The 18,725-nt window shown below is 46.0% G+C and overlaps 2 protein-coding genes across 5 annotated transcripts in view; one reads left to right on the top strand and one right to left on the bottom strand.

The window, feature by feature from the left end:
• The window catches only part of DCAF1 (DDB1 and CUL4 associated factor 1), a 106,862-nt gene extending 95,120 nt beyond the window's left edge, over nt 1-11,742 (top strand). For 3 of the 4 annotated variants that reach the window (XM_073352499.1, XM_073352498.1, XM_073352500.1), the window contains exons 23-24: nt 3,967-4,222; nt 10,814-11,742. In XM_073352499.1, the coding sequence (XP_073208600.1) occupies nt 3,967-4,222; nt 10,814-10,872 (315 nt within the window). In that variant the 3' untranslated portion in view covers nt 10,873-11,742. Of the gene's footprint in view, nt 1-3,966; nt 4,223-10,813 lie in introns of those variants that run through there. The other variant, XR_012159884.1, reaches the window with a different exon arrangement.
• A 3,741-nt stretch (nt 11,743-15,483) lies between these two features.
• RBM15B (RNA binding motif protein 15B) lies at nt 15,484-18,598 on the bottom strand. Its single transcript, XM_073352501.1, has one exon. It carries the CDS (start codon nt 18,450-18,452, stop codon nt 15,747-15,749), a length of 2,706 nt encoding a protein of 901 aa, XP_073208602.1. The 5' UTR covers nt 18,453-18,598; the 3' UTR covers nt 15,484-15,746.
• Between the last annotated feature and the right edge of the window lie 127 nt (nt 18,599-18,725).

The following is an 18,725-nucleotide window of genomic DNA, read 5'->3' as shown; positions in this document are numbered from 1 at the left end:
TGTGATTTAGGCTCTTAACTGCCTAAATTCCTTTTGAAAATGAGATTTAAGCTCTTAAATCAGTTAGATGTTTCATCACTGAGCGCAGCAACCCCTGAATACTTTTAACAATCCGGGCCTAAAGCTTTGTATGGTTTGGTTCTGTTACTTGAGGCGCTCCCCTTTGTCAGATTAGATAGGGCACTTTCACTTGGTCCACCTAGACCAGAGATTTTCCAACTGTTCCACCCTTTGCAGCACTCCTTCCATGAATTACCTCCCTTCTCAGCACCCTAGCCCCCTATGGCTTGGGTCTCAAAATGTTTCCTTCTGTGGCCCACCGGCAAGGGTAGATCACAGTTCGAGAATATCTACTTTCAGATAGACAAGGTACGGGAGGTAATATATTTTATTGGACCAGCTTTTGTTGGTGAGAGACAACCTTTCGAGCTTACATGGAGCTCTTCTTCTCTGTGTAAGCTCAAAAGCTTCTCTCCCTCACAAACAGAATTTGGTCCAATAAAAGATATTACCTCACTCACCTTGTCTCTCTAATATCCTGGGACCAACGTGGTTATAACAATACTGCATATGCTTTCAGATAGTTATTTAGTATCTTCTGGCTGCCCTAAAAAACTTGTACATCTAGGGACTGGATGCAAGGTGTTCTCCAGGCAGGCCTCTTGGCTCTGGGGCTTGTTCCTCTATTATTCCATCACAACCAGAATTTGTTGACTTTTGTGGGACAGTGTAAGGCTCATTGCTTTCATCAGACTGTAGCCTGAATGGGAGACTTGAAAAATGAGTCTGCCTTACTGGGGTTGGGGAGATATCTGTGTAGCTGAATCAGTATTGTTGTGGTGTGTTAAAATCAGGGTGGACTGATTTAAATCAAAGATTTTAATAATGATTTAAACTGGCAAGCAAGAAACCTTGATTTAAATAATTGATTTTTTAATCTTATTTTGCACTGGTACTTTTTAGTTACTTTCTTTAAAAGTTCATGCTCGATAGTTGATATAAACATTAAAATCTGTTGGTTTGCAACTAAATGTAGCCTTCCATTAAATTTGGTGGTTCTTTTTGCTAACCACTAGGATAAACTATATCTATACCCATTGAAGCAATTCTGTTACTCAGTGTACTCTTAATTTTTACCTTTTTTATTGTTAGAAAAGGTTGGGTGACTCATTTCTTGTTTACTAGATGATTTTGTTTACTTATGTTTTGTGTCCAGCTGCATTTGGATGGAAATTGGAATTCAATTAAAAATGCACAAAACCAACGTTTTAAAATTGTTTTTTAGTTAAATAAAACAACCTTAAATATATTGGATACATAAGAAGAAACTAAGTTTATTAAAGCATATTTTGCATTTAAAGCTGATTTATTAAACAATGGAAGTATATACTGTAGTTATTGAATTGACTGATGGTTTCTCGTCACCGTGGGCCACATATTCAAAAGTATTTTGGTGCCTAAAAGTGCAGATAGATTTCTAGTGAGAGTTTCAAAAATGCTTAAACAGTTTAGGTACCTAACTCCTATTGAAAACAATTGGAACTGAAATAGTAGGAGTTAGGTGCTTTAAAACTAGGCGCCTGTCTGCATCTAGGTGCCTAAATACCTTTGAAAATCCAGTCTCTTGGTTTTAGAATTAGTAGAGCTCATCTTCTGCTACTTGATTTTTATTCATAGATTTGAAGAGTAAAACAAGCTTTCCTGCTTTTTCAGCTCCCACTTGGTGTCTCAACTTTGAACTAGCTCAAATGAATTAAAAAAAAAAAAATCTGTCCACCTGCCAGCTAAACTGAAACCAAAAGTAATTAAGGTTAATTCTGCACAGCACACTGAAAATACTTTTGGAAAAATGTTAATATTAGCATTCACTCAGTTGTAAAGGCTCACAATAATATAGTACATGACATTCTGACATATTTATAAAACTCAAGTTGACCTAAAAATTAGATTTCACCCCCGATTCTATACATACTTATTGAAGCTGCATCTTTTAACTCATTGAAATTGGAGGAGGGCTTATTGATGTAGCATATTGGTTTTTTATTTATTTAAATTATTTTAACAGTTTATAGTAAATTTAGGCCTTTACCTAGATTGTAATTTTGAACTTAAACAGGTTGATTTTGAAAAAGAAAAATGTATTTAATTTAAATAAAAACTGATTTTAAAAAATCCAGTTTTCTTCATTATTAATATATATTTTTATCCACTCCATTTTAAATTATGTAAATACTTCCAGTGAGTGAGAGACATACGTCGGAGGCCTTTCATGAATCTAAAAATAATAGAGTTCACTGGATGGATAAAATATCAGGGCTTGCTGCTATTCCTAAATTTCCAGCTGTGGACAGTGAGCTCAGTAACCCTTCATGCTGTGGATGCACATGCTTTTGGAGAGCATTTACCTACTGCTTTTAGTTGTAATACCCTTTGTATGTATGTGTATTAGACAGACTTAAAAAAGTGTGGTGTGGGGGCGCAAAGGAGATGGGGCTTCTCTTCCCTTAGCACAGGGGTGGCCAACCTGAGCCTGAGAAGGAGCCAGAATTTACCAATGTACATTGCCAAACAGCCACCGTAATATGTCAGCAGCCCCCCATAGGCCTCTCCCCCCGATCTCAGCAGCCCTCCATAGGACCCCCCGCAGCCCCGCCGATCAGTGCCTCCTGCTCCCTTCCCGAACCTCCCGATAAACTGTTTCGTGGCATGCAGGAGGTTCAGAGGGGGAGGAGCGAGGGCATGGCAGGCTCAGGGGAGGGGGCGGGAAGGGGTGGAGTGGGGGCAGGACCTGTGGCAGAGCCAGGGGTTGAACACTGAGCACCCCCCAGCACATTGGAAAGTTGGCGCCTATAGCTCCAGCCCTGGAGTCGGTGCCTATACCAGGAGCCACATATTAACTTCCGAAGAGCTGCATGTGGCTCCAGAGCCACAGGTTGGCCATCTCTGCCTTAGCGTAACTCTGAAAATGAAACAGTCCCAAATCCATCAATGCCACAAGAAGAGGCAGGGTTGAATATCTCAGTCTCTGATGGGTTTGTCAAATATTCCCCAACTGCTTTATAATCTTGCATGGTGTGTCTCATATACCCTCTCGGAATCCAGGGGTCAGCAAGGTACTTTTCCTACCATGCGAAAATATTCCATCGGAGAAGAGGTGTGTGGGTGGGTGTGATACAGATGCAAGAATGTTAAAAGGGGACTGAAGTTCAGAGACTTGTTGGTGCAGCTGGTATCCTCTCAGTTGTGTGGAAGGACCACTGAGCGCTACCATCCTCCTCATCCCACTCATAAAACCATGCTTATACCAGAAATGGCTTTCAGGCTGGAAAGGGTTTAATTGATGGAATAAGAAATTCAATCACTACAAATAAACAAAAATTCCCATGGATTGTTTTCTCCTCTTTAAGCTGTTCATTCAGCACACTGGTAGAACGGAGACCCTGATTCACAGTGTAAATTTCAGTAGTGAGGTTGTTGAGCCACTTTAAAGGCATTTATAATCTGAGGATTGAGTGGCTCGTGGTTTGGTAATGGGATAATAGAGATTTTCACAGGACCCCAAATCTCATCCTGATCAGCAGTGACCAATACCAGTTACTCTGACTGAATTAATGGTCTCAGTCCAGTTGTCAAGAAACAGCTGTCTGTATAAGACTGGCATGAGGCCAGGAATTGTATAGAGCTGGGACTGAACTCATGTCCCTCTGCAGATCCGTGTGAGACATGTTGGCAAGTAATATTGTGGGGTGGAGGCTTGTGATGCTACCACCTTGTATTATACCTGTTTTATGGGTAAAAAGGACTTTTCCAGGGCTGTCAATCTAGCATCTATCATGTGATTTAAGGGTGAAGAGGGTAGAGTTTACAAATAATATTGGGTGACCTTTAGTTTGGGGAGATATACATTTCCCTCATTCCCTGATATACTTTTACATGTCCTAATGGGCTCTTTTGCTGTTGCTGCAGGAGGAGGAAGAACAAGAGGAAGAGGATGATGATGAAGATGATGATGATACAGATGACCTTGATGAACTAGACACTGACCAGTTGCTGGAGGCCGAGCTGGAGGAGGATGAGAACAATGAGAATGCTGGTGAGGATGGAGACAATGATTTCTCTCCCTCTGATGATGAGGAGCTTGCCAACTTGCTGGAAGAGGGGGATGAAGGTGAAGATGAGGATTCTGATGCAGACGAGGAAGTTGAGCTGATCCTTGGTGATAGTAAGTATACTTCTATCCTGATGGTCACAGGTGGTACCATCCTCACAAATATGAAAGAGATAAATTTTCCCTCTGGAAAAATTGATTTCTCTCCTCCCCTCCCTGGATGAAAGGCACACTCAATCAGCTTTAGGCCTCCCAAAGTGCACCACTGGTAAATACCCACCATGGTCTGACGGAACCACCTTTGTTAGGTCTAGGAAGGAAACTGTTTCCATCTTTATTCCCAGATACACTTGAGAGAATTTAAAAGCAGGTTTTGCAACTCCTTGCGAAGGATTGTTATATGTATGCTCACAAATCCTGCTCTCCAGAGGGACCCAGACTCTTCTCTCCTCTCCTCTGCTTTGTTTATACCCTCATAGAAATGGGAAGCCATTTTCTTCCTTGCTGGTTTGAGCCTCTTCCATTTGGCTGATGTACTTTCACCTTCTGCAGTTACTTGGAGAATAACCCAGCATGGCGTTTCTGAGCTTGCTTCTTCACTGTCCCTGACCGTTCCAGTGCTAACCTAGCTCTGTGCATAAGGTTGAAGTTGTTCTCCCTCCTGGTTTGGAGAAACAGAGACTTCATTTAAAAGAAAAATAAATAAATAACAGTTTTGGAGTTTGTCTAGCACTTCAATTTTGAAAACATTTAATAAATCAAGAGAGGATGACCTTGCGGTTAAGATGGCACTGGATTGAGACTCAGGAGATCTGAGTTTTGTTGCCGTCTCTTCCATAGATTTCCTGTGTGATCTTAAGTATTCACTCAGTGTCTCTGTGCTGCAGTTTCCCATCTGTCAAATGGAGGTAGTAGCACTGCCCTACCTTACATGAGCGTTGAAGATAAATGATGTTTGAGGTGCTAAAGTATTGCAGTGATGGGGCTGGATGGGAACCGAGACGGAAACCTGACCTCTTTGGTGGCAGGTTGGAAGGCTTCGAGTGGCAATTCTCAGTTTCTGAGCTGGTGTTTCCTTCCACACTAAGTTCAGAGTCTCTCACTGGCAGACTCATCCATGTTCTTCTTCTGTTTCATTGTAGTGCAGCCCTGCTCCTCTGTGATCAGACTCATGAATTTGGGGATAATGCCCCCTCAGGTCTCCAGAGATTTTCTTATATGTATGTCAGTCAGTTCGCAGTTCTCTTGAAGGTGGTAGGTATTTTGTCCAAACAGGACATTTGTATAGGTCTAATTAAAAATGGATTGCACTTTAACACATACTTAGCGGTATTATTTTGTGAGAGTGGGGTTGACCTATGACAGGGTTCTAAACTGAAACTAAAGAAAACCTCCGTTTAGGAGTCACCAGTGCCAGGAAGAGAAGTCACTAAAACTCGGTCCTGCAGGGCCTTTTCACCACTTTCTGGCCCTTCTGCCAGAGGGGGAGACTGACATTCTGTGCTGCATCTGCCTCACCCCACTTACTTTACTGTTAGAGGAAAGACAAAGTCCTGTGGGGCTGCCTCTGGCCTGTCCACTAACTTCCTGTTTCCTCTGATGGGGCTACAGGGCTGCTGTGAGCACTCAGCAGCTGTGCGGGGAACACCCAGTAGGAATGGTAAGGAAGCCACAAGAACCTGACATCTCTGCACTTTGGTTTGTAAGCACCCAAGGGGAATGAGTATTGAGGAAGGAGTTGAGGACAGGTAGGTAGCAGACACTGGTGGGAAGGAGAGGGGAGGTTACACAGAAATGGGTGAAAATTTGTGCACTTTGAAAAGGAGCTTATTTGAACTTGACTGTCTTTAAAAACCTCTGCATTTGCAAGTAAATTGGCTCTTAGTTCCAATAAATAGCTGTAGTGTATACATGTGGCATTTACATCAATCTGTGATTGAGTCTCAGTAGAAGGGGAGGCGGCTGCAGCAGAGAATAAGTGATCATCTGACATCCAGGCAATGTGAGTACATCTTTCCTGCTCAGGACTTTGAATACTGGGGTCACTGAGATCCCTAGGTGGCTCCAAAATCTCAAATGGGCGCCAAGCATTTAGACTTGATGCCTAAAGTATTAGAAACTACTCAGTCTAGCGCACTGAGAAGCACACAGAAAATTCCAAGTTTACATGGGAAAGAGAAAGCAGAGGCTTCTATTAGAGAGGCCAGCAGGTAACAGATCTGACACTTAGGGGCAGTAGTTAAAAGTAATCATCCAACTCTTGATTCTCAAGGGAATTAGAGACACCTCACCACTCATTCCTGAGCAGCCTCCGGTTTATAGAAGGGGAAGGGCGTAAATGTAGAGAGGTGAGGGGTGGGGCGTTACTAATATGGCAATTGGGCATGTGATATCAAGTTTATTCTGGGTTATTATTATTCAGATCTAGATTTGGACTGGTGGTTTGAGGTTGTCAACCCTTCAGTGAAATTGCAGCCTGTGAACGCTGGTGGGGGGGGTTTGTGAGACCCCTTTCCAATGGGCACACTGAGGGGAAACAGGCTGGCACTCACCTATGCTCCACCAGAGCACTATCCATGACTGGTTCCCCCCACCCCATCGCATGTCCCCTCCCAGCTATCCCCCACCCCATCTCCTTGTTACCCACTTCATTTCTTGGTGTTGTAGAAAATAGGGAGGAGGTAGAAAGGAAGCAGAAGAAATGCGGGTCCAGGAGTTGCTGATCCCTTTCCTGTGTATGTGGTGGCCTGGGCCATGGGGAGGGAGCTAGAGCCACAGCCTGGCGAGGAGGAGCTGCCGGAGCAGTTGGCTGGCTCTCTTCTTGCTCTGGCTCCCCCTGCTGGCCCATGTGCTTCTGCAAATCATAGAATCATAGAATATCAGGGTTGGAAGGGACCCCAGAAGGTCATCTAGTCCAACCCCCTGCTCAAAGCAGGACCAATCCCCAGTTAAATCATCCCAGCCAGGGCTTTGTCAAGCCTGACCTTAAAAATCTCTAAGGAAGGAGATTCTACCACCTCCCTAGGTAACGCATTCCAGTGTTTCACCACCCTCTTAGTGAAAAAGTTTTTCCTAATATCCAATCTAAACCTCCCCCACTGCAACTTGAGACCATTACTCCTCGTTCTGTCATCTGCTAATACCTGAGTCAGGTGCTTTTTGTGTCTCAATTCAGCATATGCAGTTTTGAATGGTGCCTCACTAGCCATGCCAGCTAAAGTTGGGGTAGGATGGAAACAGGTTTGGGAGTAGGGGGCATTCTGGCTCTGTACATACATAGCTATTATGGACATAGTGCTCCTAAGGACAGTTTTGCAGAGATACAGCACTATGGGGTGTTCTTGTTCAGAAGCTAGCCAAAGCGGTTTGTGAGGTAATTCCTTTAGACTTCTTCCCACTGCCATCAGTCACAAGGCCTACATGAGTCACCAAGCAAAAGGGACTTGTCACAGCTCCACCTGGCCCACTGAAGAAGTTCCAGGCCTCGGCCAAAGGGGTCATTTATGAGTAGCAGTAGCACCCCTTGCACTGAGTGCGCTGCCTGCTCAGAAGTTGCTGAGCAGGTGCCCTGTGATTTTGGGCTATTTGAGGCTCTACTTTGAACTTGTATAGCTGCAGCTAGCCCTCCAAAGATGCAGGGGAACTTCACAGCCATCTCAGAGACTATAGCTAGGCATGGAACTTCACAGCCATGCTCTGGTCAGGTTGCACTTGTATGGTTAGCTGGGTCCTGTGACGGCTCCTCTTTTTGGACTCAGCTTTGTCAGGCTAGTGTGGTCCAGGTCCAGCATGCATCTTGTACTTACCTAATCATAATCTTCTCCTCTACCTTCCCTGAGGCAGCAGTCACGTTTAACAAGTTCCCAGCCGTGGGGAGACCAGTGAGCCTCAGAGACTCTGATCCTTGTATTCACTGCTTAAGAGTCCAATCTTGAGATACACTATCCAATGTATAACACTTTGCCTCTTCTCCCCTGCCCCCCAGTGGTACAGGCCCTCTGAAGAGCTTCTGACTGGCCATACTGGTATTTCTTGACAACCCTCCCGAAGCTTGGCACAGTTAGTATGCCTGTGTACAGTGTGGGGACGTAATAATTAAAGGAACAATGAAAATGGGGAAGTGAGTGACCCTGGTACTCATGTCATGGGCGGGGAGGAGTTGCCTTTTCAGGAATGACCTGTGAAAACCTTTAAAATGTGCAGATGTTCCTCTCAGCCTCGTGCATCACTTGGGTTGGAGGGGATCTGTTTGAAGCTTGGCCTTTCTGGACCAGCGCAATTTCTGCGCCCACTGGGGTTCTTGCAGAAGCTCGTTTCACTGTCTGAGTCCCTGGGATGTACTTATGAAAACGCTCCTAGAAAATGTGGGGCTGTCTCCCCTTTGTAATGCCCTACAGAAAGCAGCTCAGCAGGAATTCGGATCCAGGACCTAGGGAGAAGCCTCTTGCTAGCAGGCTGAACTCTGGTATCTGCAAGAAAAGTGTCTGATTAAAATGGGCATTTCAGTCCCTCTTGCTGGTGACTGGCAACTCGCAGCAGAGTGACTTGTTTTTGAGTGTTTAGCTGAGTTGTGATCTGCTATTCTAACATCTGGAAGGGTGACTGCCAAGCTAGTATGTGAGTTCTTTACAGGTATGTATTTGCAGATTTAAGGGTTTGTGTTGAGAACAGCCAGCGTTTGAATGGAAGAGCCCTACAGGACCCAGTGAAGCGTTGTGCTCTCCCTTATGGCAGTTATAACAGGTCTGTGTGGTCTCACTTGGGCAGTGTGAGAACAGTTGACAAGATAAGTGCTTGCAAACATCTTGAAAGGTTCTGTGCTGTCTGGCCAGTGGAGTGATAGTGGTTTGTTAAGAAGGACTGAGGCATACATTGGGTTGTTAAGAAGAACACGGCTGAATGCTGATCAGCCAAGAAATTCTTTCCCTATGAGATCAGGATGCCCCTCTCTCATTCAGTTCCCACCTGCTATTAATAAATAACTTATTTGTCTGCCTCTTTTCCTCTCCATGTTTTCTGGACTCTTCAGATCTGTTGTCCCTCCTCCTTCCCCATGTAACCTAGTTGCTATTTTACAGCAGTACTTTGTGGCTCAGTTCCCATTGCATTGCCATAGCTACTGCTCTCCTAGGCTTTACAATAAAGGCTGAGACTTGATTGGCTGGTGGGTCACCGCACACATCTGAAAGGGCAGCCAAGCATTTTGGGCAGGAACCCTCTGGAACTTCAGCTTCCCTTCAGTTCCCCTGACTTTTCAGCCCAGGAGCTGCTGTCCCTTGCCCAGCCCTGCCCCATGGCAGAACATGCAGATGGGTTGACTTGTACTTTCCCTTGAAACTTCTGAGATGTGTGGCAGCTGGTTCTCCTGAAGTGGTCTGAGATCTTGGCCCAGCCTGGCCACAGAAATCAGCAGCACCAGAGAGTTGCTATAAACATTTCCTCTGGATAAATCGGGACCATGGAAATAGCTCCCAGATCATCTTTTTAAGCAAAAGGAAGAGTTGAAAGGAGTCCCACTGCTTGTGAAGTACTCCAGTTGGGCTGGAGGAGACAACACAGCATTGAGTTGTCTGGGCAGTGAGCTTGTTATACAGGATAGTTCAGAATATAAAACGTTTCTTTGACTAAGTTTTGCCAACCCATTTTTCCTACCCATATTAAAGGTACCTACAAAGGGCAAAAACCAGGCTTGTGCCCTGAGCTACTTCCCCCCCCCCCTTTTTTTTTTTTTTAAAAAGGCCTAAAAGGTTTGTCCCTGTTTTTATGAGGCTTTGCTTACACTGGAAGGGTCTCTGGAGAGCTCGTGAAATGTAAGAGGTCATAAGAGACTGGAAGCTGAGGGGAGAAGTGACTTTTGGTTACTCTTTAAAATTGCTTTTAACACCTAGTTAACTGTAGCACTCAACAAATACTTAGGAGAAAGACCGTCTTTGTTAAAGATTCAGTAACCATGTCACTTCAGCTAGGGCCTGAGAACTCATGATATTCATCTCTGCCACTTTCCCTCAGTTGTGCAGCAGGGGAGTATAGACTGGACTTTCCTGTTTAAAGTTAAAGCAAGTGGTGGTCATGGGGGAGGTGGGCCTGTTGGCAAATACTTTCATGTCTTCATTCTGCTTCACAAAGCTAAAAAGGGCAAAAGCCTGTTTTTTAGAAATCCTCTGCAGGTCACCTTTAATGAGTGCTGTGCAGTTAATTCATTGTGAAGTGCTTGTGGGAGATGCTACAAATGATGGTATAAATATAATGAATTATTGACTTTCCTCACTAATGAGGTCCCAGCAGTGCACTGCCTGGAAAGACAACAACTGTTCAATAAGAATGTAGCTTTTGGTGTCCAGTTTGCTACATAATGAACTAGTAACTTCTGCAGAGGCCACCCTTCAAAGTCGGATGTAGTTTCTTGAAATGTGTGGGATGACTGTGTGTTGCAAAACCACATCTGTCCTGTCCCAACAACATGAAGTTACGTCATTTATATGTTCCCAATAAGTTGTGCAAATATCTTACATATGAGTAACCTCTTGGTGGAAAGTTCCAGCTCCTAATGCTAAGGAGTTCATTGGTCTGGGGTCAGTTTGCTTGAGCAGGTGGTGGTCATCTCTGGTAACTGACTGATGCAGAACAGGCTCCATTACTTAGCTGGCCTGACAGCTGCATTTTTTGACATACACCAAACAAATAACCCATGTGTCCCCTTTCCAGCTGACAGCTCAGATAACTCTGACTTGGAAGATGACATAATCTTGTCTCTGAATGAGTGAGGAGTGACAACCACACAGGGTGTTGGCATCAGGAGAAGTTCCCTTCACAGAAGACAAGAGACCAACTCGGAAGCAATTTCTGAGCACCCCTTGGGACATCCAAGGAACTCCAGCCCATCAGTTGTGTTTGTTTGGGTCAGATTGAGGCGCTTGAATAAACAGACCAGGGGCTAGGCCTCTTTCTCTCTGCCTTTTTTTTTTTTTAAGTTTTAATTTTAGGCTGAGATGAGACTCTCCTCTCCACGGAAACGTCTGAAGCTATTTCAGAATATATTTTCTTTGTACAAAGTTCTTTCCTAAAGAACAAAAATAGTTTTATATAAAACCAAAAAAAAAGCAAAAAAAAAAAAAAAAAAAAAAGGCAGGTGTTATAGTAAAAAGAGTCTGAACTTTGTATCAATCTAGTACCTTGTTACCACGGGTCAGGCTTTGGGGGAGAAAAATTGTTTAAAATGAACAAAAGGGGTATTTTTACTCAGAGTACTAAATGAATAAGAGGATCATGGTTTCTAAAATTGCTGAGAAGTGAGAATTTTTTTTTTTAAAACAGGTGTTGCCATCTGCTGCTAGCTTGTGTATGCGTCACCTGCCTTCAGAGAAAAGCCCAAGGGGGTAACTGAACCTCCAGCCTGCTTTAAGCAGAGGTTCTTGCTGTAATAGCAGCCAGAGGGGGAGGCTGACACCCTGATATTCATGGAGACAAGGGGCTCTCGGATTGCAGTGTGGACTCTTCTTCCCCCCCTTGTGATTCAAGGTTTTTTTTAATCTTTTTTTCTCCCTTTCACACCCTCTGTGGAAACTGCAAATTGAAGGTCTTTCTTTAATGTAAAGTGTATTTATTAAAAAAATAAAATACAAGTCCTGTCTCTATGTATGGCTGTGAGCTGTATTCCCCCTCAGACCTGCCCAAATAGTATTTGACAGCACAGTATCTCCCAGGACACACCAAGCAGCCTTCTGTAGGAGAAATGGCTGAGTTGCAACACAAAGAACAAGGTAAATCAGGTGGGAGGAAGGAGCAGTGCAGCAATTACAAAGAACTGTTAACTTAAAAGTTCTGTCACAGAACTGAATGTTTTGTCCTTCACTCACTTAAGGCTGTCCACCAGAGCTATGCCTAGGACATCCCTGACAACTCTTCCAGATTCCTCTTTTTACCAGGTTAGAGCGAAACAAATATTTACTGATTAACAGCATACTTGGTCTTCCTCGAAACAAAACTTTTACTACTATGATTTAAGATATACCTGAACATTTATTACACTGTTATGGGCACTACATAACCCCACTGGACTGTTGCAGAAAACCATTGTGATATTAACACCAGAGAGGAATAGAGATAAGTCAAATGAGGTGTTACTGTTTACAAGATCGCAAGGGCCCCACCTTAAAAATCACCTAGATTAGGTGCCTTTTTGGCTTTAAGTTACACAAAATCCAGGCCCTAACAAAACCCACCACATATAGCCTGGTGCTCAGAAAACATGCCACCACTTGGCTGTGGTTGAAAAAGTCTCTCTTCTGAAAACTTTTACAGCTTTCTTAACTTACCCTGGTGAGTCAGAGCAATGCTCTAGCTGGGTTGCTCTCTTGCCTATTCCTAGAATTCAGAATGGGAAGTTTGCACACAGAGAGTGATGTTTAGTAGAGAGCAGGGAGGCCCAGTGAGTTCCTCTCTCCTCCTTAGCTCGAGAGTCAGGCCTGCGCTACCCTGAGTAGAGTGTTTTTAAACTACAAGGGGAGATGGCCTTTACTCTGTCCACCCTCCGACAGTTGCTAATTCACTTTGTCTATCCTAGAGAAATTAACCATTTGGTCCACTTAAGACTGTTTCAAACAGGTTACATGCATGCTAAATACCCTCACAGTATGCCTACAGTGCCACTTCAGCTGGGGAGATTGCTGGTAACAGTACAAGTGGTACGTAATGCTGCTACTGTTGTCAACAGTGCATCAAGGGCTTTTTGAAATCTCCCACAGGGAGCAGTGCCGGGATATGTACCCTAGGGGCCATGGACATACTGAATGGTTTGTGCTCTACATCAGCTCTATCCTACCAACCCAATTCTCCAGTTGAGCAAGACAGCCTAGAAATCAGTCCAACCAGGTGCTCTTCCCAGGGTACTGTCCCCAAAAATGGCCCCTGAACTGCTGCTAAAACCAGTACAAAACCCAAGTGTAGACAAAGCAGAACCATTTTTACCACCATGATGGTGTTAGGCTTTTCAGCACGTTTACTAAAACAGCCAAAACAAAACAAAAAGTTCACTGCTGGACCTATGGCCACACTACACCTCCCAGTGCTAGTTTCAGAGTAGGTGGAAATTGTTCTGGTGTCTTTTCCCCAGTGCAGAGACGGGCTTACATTTTCCATTATCATTCCCCCCGCCGTATCAGGCAGGATTCACATTTACCAAGAACCATGCCTGTATGTATCTAAAAGATACCATGGGGCTGGTCTCCTACAGTCAATTAGGTGTTAAGGTCACATGACATTACCACCTGTCACACCTCCCTACTGTTGCCATTCTCTCACTGCATCTTCGCTGAGCCTATGAAGGAAGGGTTCTCATAGCTGGAAAAAAAGTCATAGACCTAACAGCAGCCATGTGTTATTACTTGCTTGTCGGTACATTCCTCATGCCTTTTCTGCACCTAGCATACATTTGATGCTAGACAGATAACAGGCACCTGTTTTTATAGTAACTTTATTTTTTAGTTTGGTAGATGTCTGACTACGCATGACAGCAGGGGTACAACCACATCCTGGGAATGATGGACTCCATTCATAAACACAGAGCCATACTGAACAGAAACGCATTCAGGAAGCAATGGCACAAGGCTAAAGCGCTAATAATCTGAAGTTCTAATTACTATTTACTTGAGCCTTGGCATTGCAGAGCTCAAGTAACATTTTTCTGGCTTTGGCCTCAGGGAATCATCTGTCTCTCGAACCGTCCAATGCAGATTATATAACAAGCAGTCATTGCCACTCAACCACAGAAGCAGTAGCAGCTAGAATTCACAGCAATAGAGTCAGTTCACAACTGCACTTTCCTCCACCTCAATGCACAGGATGTTTGTGACAGAAGCTAGAGTTGCTCTCTAACACTGACCATGTGGAATATTTAATAGCAGTTGGTTTCAAAAAACAAAAGTAACACTTCAAGGTGTTGATAGGAACCATCAACACAGTTAAAACACTGAAAGCCCTTGTCAATCCAGCCAGCCTTGAACTTTGGGGGCACGGTATTATTATTATTGAAGCCTCATTATTAAACTCACGCAGTAGCTCTATTTTAATATAACTGCAGTATTAAATAAAAGCAACAAATTGTTTACATTATTGAAACAAGCAACTGACCATGCACCAACAATGCTGTCCCTAGTCTGAAACTGCAGGATAAATGGGCTTTATTAGCGTGAATTAACCTCCCCCCTTACATAGCTTCTGCCACCAGTCGTACCAGCATATTAGCTGACAGCACGGTTTTAAAAGGGTCTTTGGCAACTTTCTGCTACTGAGTGTCTGGCTCACACCCACATGTGCAAAAGAGATTTTGGGTCCTCCAGCATTGTTGTTTTACAACAAAAAAAGTCTCTGGAAATTCAAAAGCAAACTTAGGGTTTTTTTTTATATCCTGGAAACGCTTCGCTACAACTGCTAAAGGCTACCAGCATTATAAAATAATGGTACTGTGTGGATTTTAAATCAAGTTTGGAATGGTTAACCCCCATCATTAAGATACTGAGAAATTAGAGAGGCAAATGTTCTAGCTTCTGTCAGACAATCACCTCACAGACTACCAGCAGGAACCGCCCTTTCTTCAGTTCCAGTTTTCATTCCTTGTTTATGCTCTTACTGCGGCACAACTTCCCAGGATCTTAGGAAAATTAACACCGTTAATTATGTTTTTAAACAGCCAAAAGGTATTTTTTCCTCCTTTAGAATCCCGCGACCAATTTAACTTTGGCAAAACCATGGCAGTTAAACTCTGCCCTATACAAAAGGGCACCTGCAGTGCAGTAAAAACTAAGCTTGTCCCCTTTATTTGTTTATGTATAACAGAGGCCCAAAAGGGTTCTCTCTCCAAAGAGGAAAGGGATGGGTTTTTTTCAATCCTGCTTGATTTTTTCCCCCACCCTTAAAAATTATCAGGAATGTCAAGCCTTGTCTACCTATATTTTTTTGAAGCTTCTTGGTCAGTGCTTGCGACTGAATGGATAAGGAAATTAACCTTTTACAAGCAGCTTTTTTCTCTTAAAAAGAAGATTTAAAACTATGAAGAAGATTCACTTCTATTGATCAAGATTCACTTCCTTGAAACTTATCTACCTGGGACACCTCTATCAAATATTGGAGAAGTAGCAAAGTGTCAAGACTCAAATTTATAATATACAAAGCAAACAGGCCAAGAACATGAATTGACATTTCAGTGTCTCTCATACATCATAAAGAAGTCTTCCCCCAATCTTCCAGGGCTCCTGGAAAGAGGGAGGGGAAATATAGGTCTGAAAAACTGGAAAGGGAGGAGGCACCATCTTTTAGCTCTTGGGCAGACAGGGAACCAGCCCCTCGTAGGGCCATAAAAACCAAGATACTGCACAAGATTAAAAATCCATCAGTGAACAAGGCTTTACTGACAACTTTCCATACAGTTAAAAAATAAAAATACAGAACACAGTGGACAGTGTCACATATTAAAAAATGAATAAAAGTGGATCTATTCAAATGGTATTAAAATTAATTCGAAACTAAAAATCTTACAATTTTGTTTAAGATATACTGGGCTTCCACCAAAATGATCGGCCTTAAAAACAACTGGGCTGTGACACACACAAAGAAAACATGGAATCTGAAGAGACAGTGTGGGCTAGGCAGTGTCTTTGACTATAACTATCACCATATGTTCTTCTTCTAACTTTCCCAATGTCCTTAGTGCTGACTGGAGGTACTGCTGAGAGAATTCACAGGGAGGGAAAGCGTAAAGCATGCCTGTGCTGTCTCTGCACTTCGCCCCTCCCACAGGTAGGCTGATCACCCCAGCAGCCTGCTTCTGTTTCAAGTAGGAGACCAGATTCCTGAGAAGCCTTCGCTGCAAGCCAGGCTCCACAACAGGAAAGGTCCCCTCAGCCCCTACCCCTGCTTGGGTGGCTTGGGTAGCCAGTAGCACAGCATAACCATTAGGACTGCCTTGTTTGATACGGCGAGTTACTTCATCCAGCTTGGGCTGGTCAAGCCGAAGTCTTTGAGCAATCTTGAGCTGTGTTAACTTCCCACCAGATGAATGGTCTTTTAGGAGCCCATTGATGACACCTAGGTCTCCCTCCAGGATGTGCATAGACGTGGGGAAGCAGCTATTTTTTAACACAAGAAGCCCGTTCCAAGCAAGTTGCAGTGTCTGAGCGAATTCTGATAAGTTCTTTACTTTTTTGGTCTCAGATTTTGGTTCCTCGTGAGTTTTTGATTCCGATTCACCAGTTCGATGATTGCGTTCGCTGTCCCTTTTTTTAGGCTGAGGAAGATCAGAAGTTTCACGATGGGGTTTCTCCTCAGACACATGTCGGTTGTTCTGAAGGGAGTTACTCTGGTCTCTCTCTGTTCCAGACTCTGTAGTGTTGTTCTCTTTGCGAACCCTGTCTGGGCTGCGATCTAAAGCTAGCCCACTGGCCTTTGTCCTGCCTCTGTCCTCGTAAGGTGAATGAGCAGTCCTTCCACGGTCACTGGAAAGGCTCCGGCGTTTCCGCCGTTCTTCCCAAGGCTTGGGCACGCTGCGGTCACTGTCACTACCCCAGCGTTCTCCGCTGCGACTACGCACGGATCGGCTGTAGCTCTCCAAGTTATTTCTGCGTTCAGCATTTTTGGCAGGGCTAGCCCAGTCTACCTCTGCAAAGCTCCTGTCTCGGTCTGAGTACAGGAGATGTGGAGGAGTCCTATCTCTCACCCTTAAGTCTTGCTCTAGGCTTCTGTGCCTGCTATATCCATCAGGTAACAGCTCATAGTGCACTGGGAGTGGTGCAGGCTGGTACTGCTGGGGGTATCTTGTCTCTTCAGCTTTGGCAAAATCCACTCTAAGTCTCCTCTCCGGTCCACCCAAGGGGAAGCCCCTCATCTGCGCACAGGCAGCCTGGGCAGCATCCAAGCTTTCATACTGAATATAAGCAAAGCTATCCCCCTTCACATAGTCAATAGTCCTGATGCTACCAAAGCGATCAAACTCCCTAGCAAGGGCAGCCAGGGATGTACTTGGTCCAAGGCCGCCTACCCAGAGTCGAGTAGTAGGGTTGGCTTTACCATAGCCAATTTTGATTGGGTTCCTGCCAACAACCCGGCCAGACATGGCAACCTTTGCCCGATGGGCCATGTCCAAGTTCTGGAACTTGAGGAACGCATAGGCCCCACCTTGGCCTCGAGCAGGGCGCTTGATCACTACCTCCTCAATGATGCCATACTTCTCAAAAGCACGTCTCAGCTCCACCTCTGAGACATTATGATCCAAGTTCCCAATGAACAGGTTCCGGGTGGCTCTCTGGTCATCCTCTGGCATCAGGTCTTCCTCAGCCACTATGGGGTAGCCATAGGGTCGGCCACGCTCATCATACAGCCCATAGTAATCCAGAGCCCTCTCCCGCTCCCGGGAGAGCCCAAGCGCAGCAGCCTCCAAGGCAAAGGCTGCAGCCGCGGCATGAGCATGCCGGGGCCTTGGCTCCCTCAATAAAGGGCTGGCAACAGGCGAGAGCGACCTCTGCTTATACTGGTAAGCGCTGTGGATGGGTGGCAGGTAGCTCAGAGGCTCTGGGGAGGGCACTGGTGGGGGTGTGCGGCTCCTGCGACCCCCACGCAGATACACAGGCTCCACCTTTAGGGGACGATCATACAGAAGAAGCTGCCGGGCCCGGGCGTGTCTGCGGGCATCGCGGGCGTCCCCTGGGTGCCGGAAGTTGACATAGGCGACACGGCCGAGCTCGGGCGTGTGGGAGAGCTTGACACTGATGTCGCCAGCGCCCCCACTCGCAAACCGCTGGAACTGGCGGAAGAGCCCATCCTCCAGCAGCTGGTCAGGCAGCGCTGCACTCAGCCCACTCACCAGCAACGTCTTGTACTCGCAGGAGCCGGGTGGCTCCACCACGAGCCCTGGCGAGCCCCCCAGCGGGGCCAGCAGCAGGGAGGGTGCTGCCCCTGGCGGGGGGGCAGCCAGCAGCAGTGACGGGGCTACCACGGCCCCCGGGAGGGCCTTGGCCTTGGGGGCCCCTAGCGCCCGCGACGACGACGAGGAAGAGGTGGAGGGAGGGGCGGCCTGGCTGCTGCGGGCGCTGGAGGCCGACCCACCTCCCGCCGTGCGGTGGTTGGAGTCGCTGCCCCCGGCCCGCTCGTCACCGCGGTGGCTCCGGGAGCTAGAGGCGCCGCTGCCACCGCTGGGCGGGAGCTTGTCCCGGCTACTGCGGGAGGTGCCCGAGCTCCGGTGCGGGGCCCGCCGGCTGCTGCTTTCCCGTTCTCGCTCCCGGGGCCGCTTGGCGGCGGCGGCTCGGCCTCCCCCCGCCCCGCCCGGGCTGGGGTCCCGCTCGCTGCCCCGCTTCATGGCTCCGGGGCCCGCGACTCAGGAGGCGCCTCCGGCGGCCGCCGCCATCTTGGACAAAAGGGAACGAAGGCGGCTCCGGAGTGCGGCCGCCGCGCCGCGCGGGCCATACGTCATCATTCTGCGCCTCGCCGCATAGTGGCGTCAGGAGTAATGGCGAGCTAGCGCCGAGGCACCCGCCGCCTGACAAGGGACAACCTCCCGCCACCCGCGCGGCCAGAGTCATGTGACGTACAAGGACCAATGGGGTAAGCGACAGTTACATCTTCGCCCCCT

Source organism: Lepidochelys kempii, chromosome 7 (assembly GCF_965140265.1).
Source record: "Lepidochelys kempii isolate rLepKem1 chromosome 7, rLepKem1.hap2, whole genome shotgun sequence".
In the NCBI taxonomy this organism is placed as follows: Eukaryota; Metazoa; Chordata; order Testudines; family Cheloniidae; genus Lepidochelys; species Lepidochelys kempii.
The sequence above is the reverse complement of the archived record's forward strand: the minus strand, read 5'-3'. Positions and strand labels throughout refer to the sequence as shown.

Excerpts from the sequence above, each read along its gene's own strand:
- RBM15B (XM_073352501.1), bottom strand. The coding sequence starts at position 18,452 with ATGAAGCGGGGCAGCGAGCGGGACCCCAGCCCGGGCGGGGCGGGGGGA.